At 48.5% G+C, this 18006-nt stretch overlaps 1 protein-coding gene across 1 annotated transcript in view; it reads right to left on the bottom strand.

Moving 5' to 3' along the window:
• Positions 1 to 18006, bottom strand: part of OLFML2B (olfactomedin like 2B) — a 40972-nt gene that overhangs the window by 18085 nt on the left and 4881 nt on the right. The window contains exons 3-6 of the mRNA XM_037733685.1: positions 16395 to 16502; positions 5732 to 6031; positions 4621 to 4671; positions 2748 to 2859 (exon numbers count right to left, since the gene is read on the bottom strand). Coding sequence (XP_037589613.1) covers positions 2748 to 2859; positions 4621 to 4671; positions 5732 to 6031; positions 16395 to 16502 — 571 coding nt within the window. The remainder of the gene's footprint in view (positions 1 to 2747; positions 2860 to 4620; positions 4672 to 5731; positions 6032 to 16394; positions 16503 to 18006) is intronic.

An 18006-nucleotide genomic window follows, 5' to 3' on the forward strand; every position in this document is an offset into this window, starting at 1 on the left:
GGTTTCACCATGTTGACCAGGATGGTCTCGATCTCTTGACCTCGTGATCCACCCGCCTCGGCCTCCCAAAGTGCTGGGATTACAGGCTTGAGCCACCGCGCCCGGCCTCTTCTCAGCAGTTCTATGAAGTAGGCTCTATTTTTACCATGATCATAAACAGATCAGGAAACTGAGGCACAGAGAGGTTACATAAATTTCCCAAGGTCTCACAACAGGTGAGTGGTAAGGCAGATCGAACCCAGGAAGTCTGGTTCTAGAATCAGTCTCTATGCTCGACTCATCATACTGCCCAGAGAATGCAGTCCTCCTCTTGGCTCTGGCCTAGGGATGCTGGGTGACTTAGATCTGCTGTAAGTTGCTTCCAGTGAGATCCATGTGAGGGGAGGGTGCTTGGCCTGGGATGTGAAGCCAAAGGACCAGGATGCACACTGCCTCAGGATGAAGCTTGGTACAGCAACCAGAATAAGCTTCCTAAAACACGTGTCATGCCCATCCCCCAAACCCTCCTCCTGCATACTTTAGTCCGAAGTAAAACTGATCTTGACCTAGCTCAGCATTCTTGTCTCTTGTTGTGTGTCCTGAACCCCATGCCCTAGGTACTCCAGTCACTTGGCTGACTACTGAAACTCTTGGCCCTCCTGAGCCACTGGATCTATGTTCAGACTGTTTTCTCTGCCTGGAAAGCCATTATACTTCCTTCTCCCAATATAGCTCCTTATTTGTCTGCTTCTCAAGGCCCAGCTAAAATCTCAGGCCCCCAAGGAAATACTCCTGGACCTTCGAATTCAGAATTAATCCGTCTTCCCCAAGATGCATTTTGTGCTTTATGGCAGAGATTTCTCATTGACTACTCAAATTCCCTGCCCTCTTGTTCCTTACTAATGAAGACCTGGTGTTATGGGGATGGCCTTGGGACTGAATTCTGGCCAGTGGGGTATGGGAAGAAGTTGGTGGGATGTGCATTTGGAAAAGTTCTCTGTATAAGGGGGGCTGACACAGCTGGGAGGCATCTTTTGCTCTCTTCCTCATTTCTCTGGACTGAAATGTGGACAGAATGTCTGGAGCTGAGCAGCCATCTTGTGATCATGAGGGGATTCTGAGGATGAAAGTCACTAATGACATCTTGGAGCTAATCATACCAGCTCTGGACTGCCTGCCTCCAGAGATTTTTTTTTACGTGAAAGAACAACAACGCTTTCTATTGTTTAGGGCACTGTATTTGGGTCTCTCACCCAAGCTGAACACAAGTCCTAATGAATACAAGTCGGTGATTCTACTGCAGCACCTCTCCTAGCCTGCTTTCCATTGGCACTATTTAGTCTCTGTAGACTACGGGAATCTGAAAGAAGAGAGACCATTTCTTGTTCATCTTTGATTTATCTGGATGGAGGCTCCCTAATATTTGTACTTCAGAATCATAACAAATCCCAAGGAATTGGTAACTGGCATTTGATTTTGTCAAACAAGTGATACTTAAAAGTAAGCAGCACATGGCCGGGTGACTGGGCATTTGGATGGCACTATGAGAGTGCCCCTGTGACAGCTCTGATCATGCAGATGGAGCACGCTGTCCTCCACAGAGCTGCTGCCCAAGGAGAAGACCCCATGTCCACAGTGTGGCAGGATCTCAGGTCCTGTGTCGGTCTGTCCAGGCAGACTCCCTGCCCAGGATTATAATCTCCCACCTTTGAAAGCAAAGGACCTTGGGCATATGACCTGTGAACTGACTGTGTTCAAATTCAGGGCCATCCCACAGGCGGGTCCAGCTGCTGTGGTGGCTCCATCAGAGAAGTGTGGGAGCCTGAGGGGAACGTGGCCCAGCCCTGCTCTCCCCAGGACTCTGTTGGCTGAATAATGAAGAGGCAGCTTCCTGCAGCCACCTAAACCATGAGGTCCCTTCTCAACCAGGGGGAGGGGAATGAGCTCCTTTTAATCCTGTAATTCTTGGCCTTGGCGGAAGCCACCCAGAGAGCAGAGCCCATGTGGAAGCTCAACCTGTGTTTCTGGATGCCCGGTGCCCCAAGGCAGGGCAGGGCATTTAGCCACTCCATGTTGGCTGTAGGGACTCAGCCACCATGACCAATGTGCTCCTTTTGCACAGAAAGAAGCCAACCAAGCTCTTGCTCTGATCTTTACAATTTGGCATGTAGAAAGCCCCGAGTCTTCATTACCCCCAAGAACACCCCCAAGCCTGTGCCTGCTTTCTCATGACAAGAGAGTTCGTCTGGATGGCACAACCAATGGGCTCGCGTATCTTTCCCTCCCTAGCACACAGTGGTGATCGACTCCTGAAGGCAGGGGACACCCTTCTGCCAGCCTGCTTTCTCTGCCCAGGGGAAACAGGCTGACATGCCCGGCTGTGCCTGGGGCAGCCCCCCACTCTGGCTCCTTGCCTCTCCCTCAATTCCTTCACCTTGCTGGTGATGTAACCTCCACCTCAGCTGTAGGCGATATCTGGCTGCTGGAGATGATATTTTAATGAACACTTATTATGGCCATATCCCTTTGTATTATTTTTAACCCTTACAACAATGGGGAAGGTAGATGCCATCATTCACATTTTACAGATGAGGAAACAGAGGCTCAGAGTCGTTTAGCAACTTGGTTAAAGTCAATCAGTTAAGTGGCTGAGAGGAGCACTTCTCAAGTCACACAACTCAGGTTGGCCCCAGGCTGCCTGCCCTCAGCCCTGCCTCTTCCTTCCATTAAGCCCTCTGCCCGCAGCTGTGACCACAAGATGAACTTGCCTGCCATCCAAAAACTTGCCTGCCTCCCCAAGTCCTCCAAGCCGTGGTCTGGCTTCCACCCAGCAGACTTGGGAGATCCCTCATTTCCCACTGGGAAGAGCAGCCCGGCAGGCTGTCAGGAGACCCTGGCCACAGCCCGTGACTCAGACGCCGAAGGGCATCTAATTACCGGACCCTGGTCTCCCTCTGCATTGCAAAAGCAGGTTGTCATTTCTTCGCCGCAAACCCCAGAAACTGTCTTTAATTCCAGGCTCTTGGGGAAGGGTGGGAACTGCAGTGCCTTCTCCCAGCCAAGGAGATGGTGCAAGACCATGGACAGCCCTTGCCAGGGAACATATAATTTCCTCAGATCCACTGGCGACAGGCTGCACGGGGCGGCAGCAGCCCCCACCAAGCTTCGATTTCCTTTCTCTGTGAATCCAAGAGTCTGTCGTATGACTTCAGCTCCTGGAGTCGAATGTTCCCATTCCCACCCTCCTCTCTCTACTCCCAACCCAGCCCTCAGAGCCCCGTGCCAACCCTCCAGGCAAAGACCATCTTAGAGAGAAGCCCTCAACAAATTACCCCTCACCATTCCAAGAAAGCTCTGACATCACCTACAGGAACCCTGAAAATAAACAACCAAACCCAGTGTCCCTTCCACCCACTTTTTGGCATGGGGTTCACTGAAGAGAGGGATGGCAAGATCCTGCCTCGGAGCCTCTGGTACCACTTCCCCTTTCTGCCCCACCGCCCTGGTGGGGAAGGATTGTGCTAACTTCAGCAGTGTGATGAATGGGGACTGGAGGAGGGGAAGGGACTTTGCTGAGCAAGGAGAAAAGGGGTTTGGTGTATTTGATTTGGTTTGCTGTTTGCCCTCAGGAAATCTGAGCTGGGTTCCCGAACATACCACATAATGTGTCATCAAGACCACAGATGCATTCTTAAGCTCAGTCGAATGGGAAACTGGAAGCCAGAGCAGGCAAGGGACGCCTGGTTCCACCGGGCACTGGGCTGCTGATGCCAGGTGGGCTGACATAAGAGACACTGTGCCCCAGGTTTAATGAGTGGGAGACTTCAAGTTCCCTTCCAGCCCAAATGTCTTCTGGCTTCTTGGTTTATGAGCTCAGACCCACTCAGAGATGCCCCACTAAGCAGACCAAACATGTGCTCAGTAGCCAGCATGTCAGGGACACCCAAAATGAGAATCAAAATAATTTTTGAAGAAATATGATGTTTCCAAAAAAGCACCAAAGTAGTCATCATGGGCAAAGCCAGAAAATTATTGGCCTTTCTTATGGCTAGTTTATGGTTTGGAATTGTTATTTTGAGTTACCTATTGGGGAGAGTGGAGGCACCATATTCTTTTCAGGGCTTGTTGCCTCAAAAGCCCTAATCTGCCTGCAGTCCTGCCTTTGGAACATGTGTGCCCAAGATCCCCAAACCCCAGCCGCTGCCTGTCTGTCACCGCGTTGATGAACTGCCCTACCCAAGAGTTTCAAGCCCACACACCCAGCCTTCCTTCCTCTCTCATCCCAATTCTCAATGGTCCAGGCAACATAGTCCTGCATAGCAATGCTTCCCCAAAGTCCTCCACACCACAGCATACAGAGAAACCAGCTCAGGAGCTTCCGCTGTCTCATGCCCTGCTCAACCCACACTCAGAACAACTCCCCGAAGCTGAGGGGACCCCTCAGTGACCCACCTGGAACTCACTCCCTGGAAACCAGTGTGCCACAACTCTGCCATCTGCCATCAACCCCTGGTAACCAGTTCAAGTAAGCAAAGTCTCTCTTAAATGCTGCCATCCCCTGGCTGCCCACTTGATCCAGACCTATCTTGCTAATAGTGTGCCTTGCTGATAGGACTCTTCAAGTCCCGCCACCAAGCTTACCTGTTTCCTCTTCCACTCTTTTGGATTATCTCCCAAATCAATGCCTATTTCCTAAACAACAATTCAGTAAACAACCCAATACATTAAATGGTAACACATTTAACCTTTAGTACATAAACATAACTTAGTAGGAGCTGGAGCCAAAAGAAGCAGGCACCAAATGGGGAGGCATTTTCAAGCAAGTGGGTCTTTCGGTATCACTCAAATCACATTAGACAGCCTTCCATTCGTGGGTAACTTCGTGCTAGGGACACAACTGGGTGGGAAGAAACAGAGGTTTGAGACTGTTTTGGATTATCTCTGCCACCACTTCCCAACTGAATGAGGGAGAACAGGACTAGAACTGGATCGATTTCCTTATCTGTAAAATGAGGATATTGATCTCTGTCTGGCCTGCTTTTCTAGAGCTGTGATGACGGCCACATGGCATAGTGATGAAAATATGTAGTAAATTACAAAGTCTCCTATAATTGAGGAGGGAGGGAATATAATTTGTTTCCAAACTGGGGCATTTTTGAGAGTAAAAGAGGGTGCCATTAATAACCATGCCAGGGCCAGGTACAGTGGCTCACGCGTGTCCTCCCAGTGACTTGGGAGGCTGAGGCAGGAGGATTGCTTATGGCCAGGAGTTCGAGACCAGCCGTGTTTACAAAAAATACATAGCAAGACCCTGTATTTCAAAAAAAAAAAATTAAAAATTGGCCAGGCATGGTAGCATGTCCCCGCAGTCCTAGCTAATCAGGAGGCTGAGGCAGGAGGATAACTTAAGCCCAGGAATTTGAGGCTGCAAATGTTGAGCTATGATCACAACACTGCACTCCAGCCTTGGTGACAGAGCTGGACCCTGTCTCTTAAAAAAAAAAGTCACGGCAGACAGCAGGAGTAAAGCAGGATGGTCCTAGACAAGACAGCATGCATGTCCTCCCTATTCACAAACACAAGAGATGTTCACACACAAAGGTGGGATATGAGATTGTGAAAACAATGGGGGCTGGGACTCAGACTCAGACTTCAGCTCTGGCTTCAACACTCGCCCAACCTCTTGGGGCTTCAGTGTCAAGTAAAACAGGGTCAACTGCTCATCAAACCTACGGAAGCTACAGAACTATTGTATGGATGAAGTAAGCTCCTCTCTGTGAAAGGACTGAACCCTGAAAAGTTCTATGCAGAGGAGAGATGCTGGTGTCACACTTCCAGGGCTGTGATCAGAGCCCCTTGGAGGCTGGGGCCGTACCTCTGGGTGGGCGTAGGCTGCCGCCGCGTCCCTCTGCAGGGCTGAGCGGATGTCTGGCACGCTATCTAGGATGTTTCCAGAGCAGTTTTCTTTGCCTCGCTTATTCATCTCGGTTCGAATTTCTTCCATGTCCTCTTTGATTTGTTCGTTTTCCTTAGTGAGGTTTTTAGAAACTTCCTAAGGAGGAAAAAAATTAAAAAGATGATCCATTAAAGCACCCTGAAGACAAGCAGGAGGCAGCTAGCAGCCATCTTCGCTCAGAGCACAGAGACACAACGGACAGGCTGAGAAATCATCCAACAAGTGATTGGGGCTAGAGATTGTGTCCAGTCCTGGGCAGGGCACTGGTGCCAGGTCCCCAGGCAGCATTTCCAGGGCAGCTCAGTGCCAGGATGTCCAACTACAGGAAATACTGCCCGAACTACCATAGCTGTTCTATTAATAACATGGCCAAGTCTCTAGGCCACCAGGACACCAGGCTCTTTTTCTGTCCTTTGTATACAGCCCAGCCTTACCCAGTGTTGAAGAATCTTAATGAATTCTATTGACTCTCATCCCATACATGTGAACCAGTAGTAGCTCAGTTAATGAAAGAGGGGCTTTTTAAGCAATTTTAGAAGAGGTGGCCAAAAAAAAAAAAATTCAGTCTGCTTTTCTAATGACCATAAACCATTCCCTGGCACTTTAAAAGCATCATTTACATAGAAAATTGATAGTCTGGCTTCAGACTTTTCTATTTACCCATAAAAACAGTTTCACTAAATGACCCCTTACTTGGCAAATTAGACCTGGTTCATACCAGAGAGGGCCAAGGCTGCATTTCAGTCAATTAACACTGCTGAGTACCTCCCGACTGTCTAAGTCCAATGCTACAGAAAGAAAGGCTTTAGGTATCCCTGGGGCTCTGGACCTGGGTTGGGTTGGGGAGACGGCAACTGTAACTGGGGATGGACCAACCATGTCAGGCTCTGTAAATGGCAAAGGTGAGGTTTCCTGAGTTGAGAGCAGGAGAGTGGAGGCATCCAGGCAGCTTCCTAGAGAAGGTGAACACTGAATGGGAGTCAAGAAGAACTGTCGACCACCTTAGAGGTGCCTCCTCTCCTCTAGTTATTTTTAAAGAGGTTTGACTGCATTGAGATCCAACTTTGGCCCTCATACTAAGGTTTCCATGGGCATCTAATTTTTTAATGTGATGCTCTCCTTTGGGCCCTGTTTATGAGGTTGAGGAAGGAACCATGTAAAATAGTGGATGTGTTTGCTTTCCCTCTTTCTTTAACAGACCGATGCAGGAAGTATAAAAGCTCAGTTATTGCCAGGCACAACCCTCCAGCCCGGGGGGATGCTACTAACATCCTAGAGGGAAGACCCAACAGTGCAGAGCCAGGGGACGTGGGCATATCCAGGCAGTGACACCCAGACATTGCGGCTCCTGAGGCTCCTACAGGGGCTGCCCAGAGAACCCAATAGGTGCTTGTTAAATGAACCTGGCTCTGAAACCATCAGCCATGCCATTCTTATGGCATTTCATTGCATGCCAGATCCTCAGTGCTGGAAGGGCTCAGAGTGTTCCGGGGCGCTTAGGCTAAGCCAGCCTCTCTAACTTGCACAGAATTAACTATGAGAGCTAACGTCCATGAGAAAGAGGTCTTGTTTTAAGAATGCCCAGAATGAGTGATCTTCCTAGGTGCTCAGTCACTCCTGATAGGCGTTATCAGGAGGTCAAGTGTAATGAGTAAAAGCATGGATTCTGGAGGAAACCGGTTCACCTCTCTTGCTGCTATTGCTAGACCTGAGATCTCAGGCACATTACTGGAACTCCTCTGCTTCAGTTTCCCACCTGGAAAATGGGGATAGTACCAGCACTTTTCCTATAGGTTGTTATGAGGATTAAGTGAGTTAACATACATGGATGTGCATGAAACATACTGGACCAAGTGGCTTATCTTCCATAGAATGTTACAGCTGGAATGGACCTAAGAACTCATGCCTAACCTTTCATTTCACAGAAAGGAAACTGAGGCCCAGAGCAAGAATGCGACTTGCCCAAGGTCACTACAAAAAGGTGGCGAGGCCGGGCGCGGTGGCTCAAGCCTGTAATCCCAGCACTTTGGGAGGCCGAGGCAGGTGGATCACGAGGTCAAGAGATCGAGACCATCCTGGTCAACATGGTGAAACCCCGTCTCTACTAAAAATACAAAAAATTAGCTGGGCATGGTGGCATGTGCCTGTAATCCCAGCTACTCAGGAGGCTGAGGCAGGAGGATTGCCTGAACCCAGGAGACGGAGGTTGCGGTGAGCCGAGATTGCGCCATTGCATTCCATCCTGGGTAACAAGAGCGAGACTCTGTCTCAAAAAAAAAAAAAAAACAAAAAGGTGGCGAAGTGGAGCCAGCACACAACCTCCTGGCCTTTGCTCCTTCAGCTCACTTGCTGGATCGCTAAGAACACCAGGAGAGGATCCCAGCACAGAGACAGCTCTCGGCAGTGCCAAGCATGTCAAAAAGCCAGAGCGTACCTGCAGTCTGGTTTCAGGATACATGACAGGACATGCATAGATGCTGAAAATACAGAAGTGTTGGACTCTCATAAATCCTCACTATTCAAAGTGTGGTGTAGAGACTAGCAGCATCAGCATCACACAGGTGCTTGCTAGAAATGCAGATTCTCAGGCCCACTCAGCCCTGCCAAATCAGGATCTATATTTTAACAAGATCCCCAGATGCTCTGCATACACATTCAAGTTTGAGAAGCACCGCCTTAAGTGGAGAAAGCCTGGGGCATGGCTGCTTGATAAGCAGACAGGAATGTGAGATAAGGGCTGTTTCATAGGAGCTGAGTTCTTTCTGTGACTGATGGGAAAGTTTCCTGGCCTCTTAGTGGGGTTTGAGCATTTCCGCAATCCATAAACACCTGCTGGGAGCAGCACCTGTGGATGCCCCATCTGTAGCTCTCACAGCCTAGCACAGATCACCAAGCCCAGCAGGTGCAGGGATTCAATGTGTTGCCTTTCTATGAAGGCATTCACGTGCTCAGTGCCGCACTGAAGGTTCAAGTGTGAGCAAGGCCGCTGGGATCCTGCCCCGGTGAAGGTCACCCTCCATGAGGGGGAAATAGGCAATAGACAAAGAAATAGACAAGAAAACATCAACTAGTAAAAAGTGCTCTGCAGAAACTCTGCCAGGCCAATATGGCAGATGCAGGCATTGACTCTTTGGCCAGATCCATAGGCTTCTCTGAGGAGCAGACTGAGGGGTGTCCACACCTGTGGCCCAGGGCTGGCCCTAGGGCTCTTCTAAAGGTGCTGGCACCTCTGGGTGGACTGGCTGGCTGGGCCTAAGTATCCTTACTATTAGACAGAAGATCTCACTGGATTCCTAAACACCGCACATCAGTGGGCGTGGCGTGCTCACTGTGAGGCAAAGAGCGGCCCCTCAGGTCTTGGGGTTTCTAGTGCCCTAGAGAGCCCCTTCACATTGATTTATAGTCCCCCAGCCCCTTTCTGGTGTCAGTGAGGAGGCATTATTTGGCATTTCCAAAAAGGAGGGTTTCAGGCAAGCCCGCCCTGAGAACCCGGAGAAGCAGTACACTTTATTCCCCTCACGGGAATGGCAAAGCCCACCAGCCACCTGAATCAACAACGGGCTGGTGGTGGCATCACCCCACTGGCCTGCAGGCTGAGCCAGCTGGTGTCCCCCAGGACAGCAGCCACAGCTGCCTCTCCTTGGCCACCCCCAGTCAGCCACCTCCAACCCAGGGGTGCCGACCCTCAAGAGCTCCCCACTCCTCCCTGGAACTCTGCACTCCTCACACCAATGGCCTTTTGTGAGGTGATTCTCAGGAGATGCAGTGAATGCCACCTGCACAGGGTGCCTTCGATTCTGCCCTGGCAGATGAGTGAACCCCATGACCTCATGCCTCAAGCTCTTCCCCCGGGACAGCTGAAGCCATGACGTTTATAGTGTGTGCAACTCGGCTTGTGGGTAGTGCTGGCAATGTGGCAGAGGAGGTGGGAACCATGCCTATCTGGCAGAAGCCAGTGTACCCACGGCCCCTGCCAAGGATCCTGGCACCATGAAGAGGGAAGGGAAGAGGGAGGAAGAGCAGGTAGATACAGGGCTGGGACAGAAGGCTGGACACAGGCAACTGTGGCAATGAAAGTTTTGAGAACCTTGTTGTCATGATTCCTTGGGCCAGGCAGAGCCAAGGAACTGAGAGGTATTCATAGAACAAGTGCCACATATGGGAGAGGTATGCAATTGGGCACTGGAGGGTGCCTGACTGGAACAGGTGCCATGCTGCCAGCTGGGAACAGGTGTCCACTGCTGACTGCAGACAGAGGCACACACACCAGAGGGAAGAGAGCGTGCAAACGAGGCAGGGACCCTCAGCAAAGGGGAACCAGATGCAGGTGGCGTTAGGGATACAGCCACCAGTCAGCCCTAGTCAGCACGGCTGGTGCTTTGACAAGCCACGGAGGGCTGGCACAACCAGATGTGTAGGCTGACGGAATAGGTATGAAGTGCATAGACCATATCCTGGCCTTGCCCAGCTCTTGTACGCGTGTGTGTGTGCCTGGGTGAGGCTGTGTAGCAGCTTAAGCCAAAACCTTGGGACCAGGGGAAAGATGACCACAGGGAAGAACTCTGGCAGTTCTCTGTGGTCTCGTTTTTACAACCTGGACCAGGGACGGGGTGTGCGTAGGGGAAGATGCTGGCTCTGGAGAGCAGGTGTAAACCACACTGCAGTCACGGCCTGCTTATATAACCACACAGGGCGAGGGATGAAACCTCTCTAGGTTCCAGGTGGAAAGGGAAGGAATGATGACAACTACCTCACCCAGGCTTGGCATGGAAATGGATGAGGTGCTGCATGTGGTACAGTGCTGGGCACAGAAATCGGGCTTGAGGCATGTGGGTGAAGCTGGAGTGGGAGGGACCCTCAGGGTCTCCATAGCAGACATGCAGGTGGAAAAAGAAAGAGAAGCTAAGGCTTGGTATGGCTGGCATGGGGAGGAAGGTAAGAAGCCAAGGCTGGTGTGCTATAGAGAGACACGCTAGACACCTGCGGGAGGAGACGAAGCCAGACTACGGGTGGGCCAAACCCTGACCCCAAGACACACAGCAGGTGCATGCGGCCACATCTGAGAGGCTGCCTGGGAGGCTACCTGATAGGTCCTGTGGGCATCAGGATTCCCTGGCAGATAGCTGGGTGTGCCCAAGGCTAAGGTGCAGATGGCAAGCCCGAGGGCAGATGGGACACAGTTTCTCGTGGGAGTGAACCGAGCAAGTGTGAGGGTAACTGGACTCATGTGGGGAGAGCATGCAGTTCCCATCAGCTCACCGTGCTCACCCTTTGCACCCTTCAGGAGACAGCTAGGACCAGATGGTCTGGGACAGCCACCTCAGCTGACAGCTGTCTCCTAGCCCCTGGTAAGACAGCTGGGGAAGAGAACAGCTGGAAACAGCAGGTGCTCCTGATGGCAGGACAGGCGGGCTGCAGCCTAATCCCTCCGACCACAGCTGAGGGGAGAGCTAGGCAGGCCTGGGTTCAGGGAGCCACCAGCTGCCGCCCTGAACACTCATCCAACCAAACAGCTGTGGAGCATTTGTCCCACATTAGGTGCTGGATGAGGGCCTGGGTAACAAAGATGATCTGACCCAGCTTGCCCTTAAGAAGTCCAGGGCTTGGCAGGAGAGTCAAACAAGGTAAGAGCAAGAAGTCCCAGGCCTCTGGTGATGAATTTCTATATTAGGGGTAACCTCACCCCTTAAAATAGGACCACTTGAGCCATGCCTGCCTGCACATCCTGGCAGCTCTAAACTGTTCCTAAGCCGACAGATGAAGGGCTGACACTCACACTGTAAGCCTCTTTATCCAAGAAGAAAACCTTATGTCCCACAGTGGCAAATTAGATTTGAAGTAAACACAACCCCAGGAGAGGTAATATATTGGTTAAGATGTAAATTGAATTAAACCGCGTTAGAGCTGAAATACGTCTTACAAACATTAACTTCAACCCTCTGCCTTTTCACGTAGGAGGACACTGAAGTCAGTGGGTAAGCAGTTCCCCTCTCCAAGCCTTCACTTGAGGAAGAAGAGTGAAATGACTTATAGCAAACCCCTTGGAGACAGCAGATTTGATCAGGAGAGTGAGCCCTGGGGGTGTCTTGATAGGGGTGGAGGGTGGGAGGAAAGGGAAGGCTTGGAAAAAGACAGCTCCGCACAGATGAAAATTACATTTTCCTATTACCTGGTGAAAAGATATATCCCCTAGGGTCAGGAATGCTTCTTTGATCTTGCCTTTCAGTCCAGAAACACAAAAGCCACCAAAGCTTTAGGTGTGGGGAAGAAGCCCTTAGCAATGCCTGCGCCAGTACATTCTGGGGAGTGGGCCAGTTCTGGGTCTGGAAAATCCATCGTGGACTTAAATCTTCCTTGGAGGCAACATTACTAAGAGGAAAGACTTTGGCTGGGACACAAGGATCCCTGGTGCCATTTATGCTCATGGATGTAGTTTGCAAATTCCAGCAGGTAGATTCGAGAAAAAGGAAAGAGACACACACACACACCAGAAGGGGCTAGGCAGAAATTACACCATGGAAAGCTTGCAGGCATGCATCTATTTTAAGAGCATGGGCTATGCATCCACACATACACAAAGGCACGCGTGTACATAAGAATTTCAAATACTACAAACACAGGTATCCTGCAGCAAGGTAGGGGTGGGACATTTCTTCATAAAATTTGCAAATTTTATGGAAACGACTGAACCCAACTAAAGCTTTGTTGCTAAAAGATTATTGTAATGATCTGTCCCTGTTTGTCTTTTTCTCCACTTTAGTAATGAATCTGCCCCTGGAAGCAGTATGTACTGCTGAGGGTTGAACACCATGCCTCTAGTTCTGCTGACATTCAGAATCCAGCTTTAGGCCTGGGCAGCCTACAAGTCTTTGGGTCTCCAAGTGCACTTAGAGCTCGGGTAAAGTATTTCCTTGAGCTGAGTGAGTGCCATTGCCAGCTCTCTATGCAATCAACAAGGCTTGCCTTTGCCTTTGGAAGCTGCAGATTTTCTTTCTAGACGTTTAACTCCCATCTCTTCAGATATTTATGTTCTGTGCCCACACACCTCTCAACTCCAACATGCACCCGCACTTCCTGCATGCCCTTTTCCTTCCCAGCCACTCACAGGAAAGAGAGGTGAGCTGGGGTCTGTGTTGGACTGCTGACCACCTTGAGTGTTTCATATTCCTGGAGCAGTTCTAAAACTGGTCCATGAGGTTTCAGACTTCCTAGTGAACTGGAAAGACATTTTCGGAGTTAAGTTTATGGAACACAGTGAAATGACCCTACTAAGCTATACCTTCCAAACTGACAAAAACTACAAAGTCTGACATTAATTGTTTATCCACTTTTCTATGCATGTGTCATGTTTCATTTTTTTAAAACAAAAGCTTACCCCAAATCATTCCACTAAGCAGAGCTGCTCCCAGAGCTGATTTTACCAAAAGGTTAACTCAAAATAGTTGAGATTCCATTTCTTTCTCCTTCCTTCCTCTTTCATCTGCAAATGAAGTTTCCATTCCTACCTCCTCCTATATACTCAAGGTGGAACTGGGGCTGTATCCCATAAATGCGTACCTGCTTATGCTGCCAACCATGGATCTTACTCTGGGCAAAATCCCTCTCCAATCTGACCCCTTTCGTCTTGTCTGACCTCCAAAGAACTCCCCTAGGGATTCAAGAATATTCAAGGACCTGGAGCAGAATTTAACTTCCATTCCTCCTGCAGACCGAGCTGGAGAGGGAGTGTTTTTTCAATTTACCCAACAGTCTGCCTTTTCGATTACTGCAGACTCCAGACAGTCAGCTGGCATGAGCCTTGAGACAAACTCAAGTGAATACAGTGCTCTACTCTTTGGGCACAGGGGCCCCGACCCATCTGAAGACTACTGTCACACTTCAGCACCCTATCACCTTAGGCTGTCTGGTTTGGGGAAACCTTCCCTAACTCAACTTTAATCCTATTTAATGGAACTATGCGATATAGTCAGAGTCCTGCCTAGAAATTCCCTTGGAAGAGCTATTGTTTGGAGTTCTTGTTAGGAAAAACTGATGCTTGCAGGGAAGATGGCAGTGATTTGAAGAAACTTACAGGGCTGATGAGAAAGAGTCCTGGACGAGGAACCAGAAGGCCCTGTGTTTCCTAGCACCGTGAAATTGGTCAAGTCATATAATTTCCTTGGCTCTCACACTATCCAGGAACAAATGGGCTAAATGTATATGGAATGCTTTAAAAACATAATATTCTATACAAATATAAGGTATTATTATTATTATTATTATTAAGGTCCAGTTGCTACTAAACATACCACAGTCTTGCCATGGAGATACTCTCATTGATGTAACTAAAACTGTTTTTGGCAAAAACCAGGTTACTGTGTGACTGTATAGACAATACCACCCTGCTGGGGCAGTGGTGTTGCATCAGATTCACCCATGCTCCCTCCTGAGCAGGGAGGGCTCAGCTGCTGGACAAGGCTGGAACAAGGCTGTGGCCTTTGAACAAGCCCAGCCCATTGGCCTTCTCAGAGGCTGAGCACCTGACCTTGGCCTCCTGAGCTGTACTCTCCCCGCCAGATCTATCTTTCTCAAGCTGTGTTCTCCAGGCAGAATGACAACTGCGTGGCTGCCAAGGTCAGGTAAAAGCAGAAGAGGGTGCTGTGGCTCCTGTCCCTAGAGAAGAGCAATCCTTTTCTCAAAGGGGCATTGCACATTTGGATGATTCTGAGGTCTAGGGAAACAGAGGCACCTCCCAATATTGGACCTTGGTTTAATGCCTTTTGAATGCATCTGAAAGAATCAGAAAGTGGTTTTTAACTAGGAGGAAGAGTCCCAAGCCTGCAAGAAGCCCATTGGTAGTGGGATGGTGCTGACCATCCCAGTGTCATCATTCTGGCTGTTAATGTTGAGAAAGAAGAAACTCAAGATGCCCAGGGTCCTAATTCTTTGAAAGAACCTCTTAAAGAGAGTGGCAGACAGCGAGGAGGAGGCTGATGCGGTTCTATTGGCCACCCTGATCTGTCTACAAAGCTCAGGCTCTAAAACCCTCTCATCAGACCTCTTAATTGATGTGATTAAGGACCTTCCAACCCTCCCCGAACCAACAGCCACATTCAGAAAACACCTCATCATAGCATTGGAGGCGCCAAGCCCAAGGGCGGGTGGAGAAGGACTTTCTGGGAAAGATTTTAGGAGTATAACTGCAATGTTTCATGATCTTTGTGGCAGCTGCTTGGGAAAGCAATGTGGGAATGTTTGTCCCCAGTCTCTCCTTGGTCAGAGCCTTGTTTAATTTAACCATTTCAAAGTATTTTCATACTGATTACTGTACTTTGCATCCTCTCAGCACTCATACAGAGTAGGCAGGGTACTATTCTCGCTGTACAGATGGAGAAGGTAGGACATGGCTGCTTGGCAGCACAAAGAGCAAGGAACTCATTCCATCCTGACACCAAGCCTGCTGCTCTTTCTGCCACAAATCACTACAACTACTAATCATGGATCAAGCAACTTTAGCTCTTTCGTGATAGCCCCCCAAAAGCCCACTTTTTCATGAGGAATATTGCTATGTTTACAATCATTGTGTTATTGAATTTACCACTTAGAGCAATGCTGTCAACATTAAAGAAATAGATTTCTACTTGGAGCAGCAGCTCTTTGAGTCAGTTTCAAGTATCAGTCCAAGAACCGGATGCAAGTCAATGAAACATATCCATAAAGTTTCTTACCCATAAGGTTGAATAATGCTCGTTAGTTACTTTTTGGGTGACTAAATGATTTCTCATTATATGTTAGGGCATCACAACAACAAGCACTGTCAACATTATTACAGTATCTGTAACAACTCCCAGCTCCCGCCATCATGTCACACACCACTAGATGAAAACCACAGCACCACCTGCAGAACCCTCAGAGCCCAGACAGAAGAGTATGGTGTGTTTGTCTATGAAAATTGCATGACTCATCTATTCATCCTGGGCATGACCAGCCTGAATGCTGAGTAGGAAACATTACTTATTAGTAATCATTTTTATGTCTTCTTCTTCTAAAATGAATTTCAGGTGGATTTACACACATGAAGAAAGGGGTATGCACCAGAACAGAGAGAAATTAGGAACCATATACAAAGGAAGGAGATGATTCCACCTTAACACTGGAGGCAAGATGCTTATTGTACCTTTACATTTCATTGATTTCTGAGGTCCCTGGAAGTCAAGGTAAAAATGAAGACATTGGTTATACGATTAAGAGGATCTTATAGATGAAAAAGAGAAGCTACAGTATTGGCATTTCTAGTTAACTGATTTTCTTTGTTACCAACAATTTGGCATAATTTTGGATGAATCTTTAATGTATATTTTCCTTTTCATAAAATAGAATGGGCTAAGTCTAATCAGGGCACGTGCTAGCTGAAAATTGAAGTTTGATACGCTTTGGGGCTCCATCAAGAAAAAGATACGGAAATCAGAATCCTCCTTACCTCCTCCAGTTTATCCACTCGCCCCACCAGTTTGGTGGTGACTGAATGTAGCTTCAGGAGATCCAGGCCATAGAATGCTCCTTCCAACATGTCTATGATTGTGGAGAGCTAGGAAACAAGGCAAGGGGTTAGTCCAGGGCTGGGGCAGGCAGACTGCAGGGCAGAGCTTCCTTTCAGATCTGCATGCTGGAGGTTCGACAGGAAAGCCACCAGCCAGGGATTGAGAGGCTGCTGTGAGACACACGTTTGTGTGGGCAGGGATGTAGGCAAGCGCAATGGTGTATGCGCATTCTGCCCTCTGAAATGTTTGGGTAAGAAAATGGTAGAGTCCTACAAGAACAAGTGAACCTGAGGTCTAGACTCCTTCACAAACCGTTTATGCCTCTTTTATGAAATCTGCAGCTTGCATTGACATCTCTCTTTCCTACTAGACTGTGAGCTTCTTGAAAGTAGTGTCTCAATAGCAAACACATGGAGTCAACCTAAATGCACATCAATGACAGGTTGGATAAAGAAAATGCAGTACATACATACCATGGAATACTATGCAGCCATGAAAAAATGAGATCATGTATTTTAGGGGAACATGGATGGAGCTGGAGGCCATTATCCTTAGCAAACTAACACAGGAACAGAAAACCAAATACCACATCCTCTCACTTACAGGTGGGAACTAAATGATAAGAACCCACAGACACGAAGAAGGGAGCAACAGATACTAAGGTCTACTTGAGGATGGAGGGTAGGAAGAGGACAGGAGCAGAAAAAAATAACTATTGGGTACTAAGCTTAGTAATAATCTATACAACAAACTTCGTGGTGCAAGTTTACCTATATAACAAACCTGCACATGTACCCCTGAACCTAAAATAAAAGTAAAAAAGAAAAAAAAAGAAAAAAAGCAGTGTCTATGTATTCTTCATCTCTGTTCCCCAAGATCCCTGGCTTATAACAGGTATTCTTATTCCGTAAATATTCAACAAGATGGTTCTACATGTCAATATCTTGAGAATATGCCTCTGAAACACTAACTTCATTGTCTATTAAAGGCTCTGAAAGACATCGACAGGTTTTCCTTAGCACAGAGAGCTAAACTGACCCTGGGGTAAAAGAAGACTCAGTGTACCACCTTTGAAACTCCTGCTCTATGGCAAGCTGCCATAGTGCACCAAGACTTCTCAGTTTTTATCAATATCATCCTGCCTGCCAGTACAGAGGCCCTGGGAGGAAGGTGGCCGAGGCTCTGGCGGAACCGAGGGCATGCAGAGTGCAGGGAAAGAGGGAAGATGATGAGGGCCAGTTCCTGGAAGAGTTTGCTGGGCCACACTTTTGCAATCTACACTCCCCGTTTATCTCAGAGGCTTGCTTCTAAATGAAGAATCCCAAGTATGCAATATTCCTGTTTAGAAGGTGAGCTCCTTTCTGCCCACCAGAGGAAGAGAGCAGAATCTAGATAGGAGCCATAAAAATATAGCTGGATATTAGTATGTACTGTGATGATTTCCTGATTTCTAATAGAAATTTTGCCGCTGGGTGCAGTGGCTCATGCCTGTAATCCCAGCACTTTGGGAGGCCGAGGGGGGTGGATCACGAGGTCAAGAGATCGAGACCA

This window comes from Cebus imitator, unplaced genomic scaffold (genome assembly GCF_001604975.1).
Source record: "Cebus imitator isolate Cc_AM_T3 unplaced genomic scaffold, Cebus_imitator-1.0 Scaffold541, whole genome shotgun sequence".
Taxonomy (NCBI): domain Eukaryota; kingdom Metazoa; phylum Chordata; class Mammalia; order Primates; family Cebidae; genus Cebus; species Cebus imitator.